Here is a 4,548-nt window from a genome sequence, read left to right as displayed (position 1 = left end):
AAAGAGTAGTAACGTTACGTTTTGAGTGGAAGGCGAGCGCAAGACGCCAAAATGGACACCAATAAGATTCTGAACGGAAAATTTACTTTTTAAAAGTTGCCAAATGTTCCATTGACCAGACCAAAGTAGTCTGTGTGTTTTGTCGTTCATCTGAGCGATCATTGCAGCACCTCCAGTCTGAAATACCACCTGATGGCCAAGCACTCAGCTGATGCCCTTTTATTGATGGACAGTGTTACATTGTGTGAGAGATTATTTGCACAAAGTGAGAATGTTACGTGTAAAATTTCACACTAGTAGGCTATATGCCAATGTTGTTTTCAATAAAAAAACATTTGCACAAAGCAAGCCGAATCACTTTTTCATGTTGATAAGAGCATTAAAATGAGGAAAAAATAATGGGACGAAAAGAAATCAAGGGACATTTAGAATAGATACAAATGTGATTAATCGTGAGTTAACTATGACATTAATGCGATTACATATTTTAACCGTTTGACAGCACTAATAACCACACATCTCATCAGCTATCAGTTTAGTATATAACAATATCACACTAATGAATTTAATTATTTGGATGATTGATCTGGCATTATAATCTCAACTGAATGCTTTGCTTTTTTAGTTATAGTGGGGGATATCATTCATGGCATAATGTGACATGACAACTTATTACCCAAGTGAGAAAAATTAACTGAGAGGCCACGCAACCGAAATAAGTGTTGTTATGATAGAGAGTCCAGGTGGTGTATTGTAGTGAAATATAATGATGGATGGTGATTTAGTTTAACTCTCCTTTTTTTTAGTCAAGTAAAAAAAATGAATAAGGAAAAGAAGTTATAGTCTAATTAGGCTATTTAACAGATCTGAGGCAAATTTTATAATTAGGTTTCTATTAAATGCGCACCCTAAAGCAGTTTGCAGGTAAGGACGGTTACCAATTATAGAGTAAACTTGTACTGAGCTGTGAGACAGGAAATAACACACAAAGGGTTAGATACATAAGAGTGCACACGCAACAGTAGCAATCATTTTGTCTTTGTGCCACATACATTTTAAATTAAAAAGGAAAACAAGTATCAGTGTCAAACTCAGCTCAGTAGTAGGTAGTAGTAAGTGACAAGCTCAAACAGAAGTTTAATAAATCCTTCAACTGCAAGCTGTTAATACTGCCTCCTCGTCCATGAGAAGCAGTACTTTTTTGTTGCCAGAATACAAAGTGCATTTATTTTACATAATTTGTAATAGAATGCTCTCAGTAGGAGGTTTGTTTTAATTTGTACCATGGGCAGTTTCCAGGTGCAGAAGGCCTACATGAATTGCAATCTAAATCAGTCTGACTTTTGCTACTGGTGTTAAGATTTCCACAGAATGTTTTTGCCAATCTACTTAATACTTACTCGTAGAAAGTTGTCCAGCCAATCTCTGATGTCTTTGTAGCCAGCAAGCCATTGTTACCATGGTAAGTAAGAAGCACTAGCTCCTGGCCCTGTGCTGTGAGTGTTTTCAGTCCGCCGTTGGTGCCCATGGTAAGCCAGATCACTTGGTTGTCAGGGGCAACGATACGCACCGGTGTGCGGTTAGGATCTCTGCGGATTCTCAGAGTGTTGCCACTGCTGTCAGTAACAGCTGTGATGTCATTCTCTGTGCTGTAGCTGAACGTATATTTTAGGTCACCAGTGAGCAGGCTTGCAGTGTGTTGGTGGGTACCATTGCTGTCAAAGACATACAGCTCCTGGGCATCAGGCGAAGCCACTTCGTATGTATTTGCACTGGAAGTTGGCCCATTTCTAGAGATGGCCCGGATGCGGATGTTGCCCAGGTCTGCCACGTAGAGTGTTCCATCTGGAGCTGCCACTAAAGAAGATGGAGCATTGAGCCTCGCATCTTTGGCATAGCCGTCCCCTGTCTGGTAACAGTCACAGTTGGCATCATTCTTGCAATCACAGTCGGAGGGAGACCCGGCCAAATGCGTTAGCTCTCCATCCACAGAAACCTTTCGGATCCTGCTCATCTTTCTCTCATCTGTCTCTGCTATGTAGATGGCCCCATGGTAAGATATGGCAATGGAAACGGCAGATTCTATAGGGGTTAATTGGGCCCTTTCACCACCCGCCACACCACGCTCCAGTCCAGCCAACGGGCAGTGAAGAGGTCGGCCAGCTGCAATGCTCACTTGACCATTCTCTGTGATGCGCAGCACAATGTTGTTGTCCAAGACATACAGTGAGTTGTCCATGGGGCTAACTGCTAGGTCAGTGGGCCACTCCAGAATCACCTGAAATGCAGGACATCATTAGCTCAAATGTCACATTTGAAATGAAAGTTAATGTTCATTCAAAGGAAATATCCATTTCGACAGTCTTGTTTTTATTCCAATAAAATGCAGCAGTGTAAGTAGTATAAGCCCAGTTCATATGCATTTTAACAATATAGCATATCCCAAATTTGCTGATTTATTATTATCAGTATTATTATGGCATTTTGATATGATACCTTGATGTGTCCTCCCGCTCCCCGTTATTTTTTTATTTTATTTTGTTTTTTGTTGTACATTTTAGATTTTACTTTGCTCGTAGTCTTTTACCTGTAGTGTTGTTATGCTAGTTCAAGGCATTTTGATGAATTATGTTTATGATGGATGTTTAAAGAAAAAGGTTAGAAAAAATGGTGGCAATTCTTATTTTACTACTGATATACATTTTATTCTATGTACAGTATTTCCTGTGTAATTTCCATCAATAAACAGATTTTTTTTTAGAAGGCATAAATAAATCTGCATTACAGTCATGGCTCAACAGATGTACATTACTGGTATAAAGGCTGCCATCCAGCATGTCTCTCACATGCCAGATGCCCCTCACCTTCCACTATCCAGTTTGCAAGGGCACCGTTGATGCATCTAGGGGTTTGTGCCGTCCAGGAGAGTTGTGATTGGTTTAAAAAAATCCTAACAAGCAATAGCTTTTTCCCCCTATCCCAGAATAGATAAGCGGTGTAGCCAGACTCCACAGCGCTGTGGAGTATGGTCTAGCAATGTAAGATTCTAAATAGGCTGATATACAGAATAGCCTAAGCTGTGGATAGGCTATAAACAGACAAAGTCCTGCTCTTTAAAGTTAATTTCTGCTTCCCGGGCCTCATACACACAATTCACTTCCTCATAGAAGATTAAGTTTATGCATATCTGGATAATTATTAACACACTGACTGGTGCAGGTATTAAAGTAGCTATTTTAATTGCAGGGCATTCTCTCTTTACATTTTGCTAGTTTGACTTAGAATATAAAATTTCAATTGGCCTGGAGGAAAAAATAAATAGCACATCTTTTACCTTTGGGGTATTAGATTAGTGCTTATCATCTTGTGCAAGCCCTGCTGATACATGGATTTAAAGGATAAGTCGGGCCACAGTGACTGTTGAGATAAACATCCATTATACTCTCCTCCTCTCTAAACATTTACATTTTATTATGCTAATACTGAGATTTAAAACTAAGTGAAGTTTCAGGGGGTTATGCCCTTCGTGGTTATCGTATAGCTACCAAAATAACCCTGAACATGCTGACTGACTGATGCTGTAGCCTGAGAGGGGAGCAGCTCATTAAGTGATCAATTGAGTATATCAAATTAAATCCAAATCCAAATATTCCACACATAAGAAATAATATAAGCATTAACCACATCTTGTAAAAATAACAAATAGATATTGAAATCCAAAGCTTTAACCCTGGTCAACTATTACAATCTGCTTGTCAGAAATGTGTCAGTGAATTAAAAAGCTTATTTGTAACAGCACAAATGATTGGCCTGGCCTTTAAATACATAACTGTCATTAAAACTGTCAAAACGCTCCTGAATTGTGTTTTTCCACAGGGTGATTAATAGTAAAACCCGCTGCCTTTAAGGCTGCCACTAGTTAAACTGCACTGAGCCAATTCTCTAGCTGGGATGCCTGAGGATCATGCTTGCCTGCCAAAAACATGTCTTTATTGGCTCAAACCAAATGACTTGATTAATTAGCAAAAAGTGACAAGCTTAATCCTTTGTCTTCTTGTTCTTTTATGATCCTTTCCCTTCATGTTCACCCACACACATGTACACACACAAACACAGATTGCTTTCTCTTCTGTTTACATAAAAAAATGACCTTATGCTGCAAACAACTTGGTTTAATTTTCTCACAGCTCTTATTTGTGTTAATGCGTTTCTATTATTATCTACATTCTCTAAAGGACACATGGATATTTGTGATACCTGCTGTCGGGGTCATTTAGTTTTGACTGTTGCAGTTATTACTCTCTTTCTTTTTGTAGGCTGATCTGCATAGAACTTCAGAAATCTAATAAAATTGAAATTTGATTGAATAAAAAACAAACACCAACAAAAAAAAAAAAACACTGTTATGTGTGGTACACACATGTGAGAGGTGGGAGACCTGATCATGCAGCAATTTCATTCTTAGCAATGACAGCCAATACACTTAAGAATTCACTTTCAGCAGAAACAGGACATTAAGGACACTGTGAATGGATCTATTTAAAAAAA

At 38.7% G+C, this 4,548-nt stretch overlaps 1 protein-coding gene across 7 annotated transcripts in view; it reads right to left on the bottom strand.

The window, feature by feature from the left end:
* Window positions 1-4,548, bottom strand: part of si:dkey-237h12.3 (teneurin-3) — a 150,833-nt gene that overhangs the window by 8,562 nt on the left and 137,723 nt on the right. For all 7 annotated transcript variants that reach the window (XM_032527549.1, XM_032527552.1, XM_032527551.1 and 4 more), the window contains one exon: window positions 1,401-2,278. In XM_032527549.1, the coding sequence (XP_032383440.1) occupies window positions 1,401-2,278 (878 nt within the window). The remainder of the gene's footprint in view (window positions 1-1,400; window positions 2,279-4,548) is intronic.

Source organism: Etheostoma spectabile, chromosome 10 (genome assembly GCF_008692095.1).
Source record: "Etheostoma spectabile isolate EspeVRDwgs_2016 chromosome 10, UIUC_Espe_1.0, whole genome shotgun sequence".
NCBI lineage: Eukaryota > Metazoa > Chordata > Actinopteri > Perciformes > Percidae > Etheostoma > Etheostoma spectabile.
The sequence above is the reverse complement of the archived record's forward strand: the minus strand, read 5'-3'. Positions and strand labels throughout refer to the sequence as shown.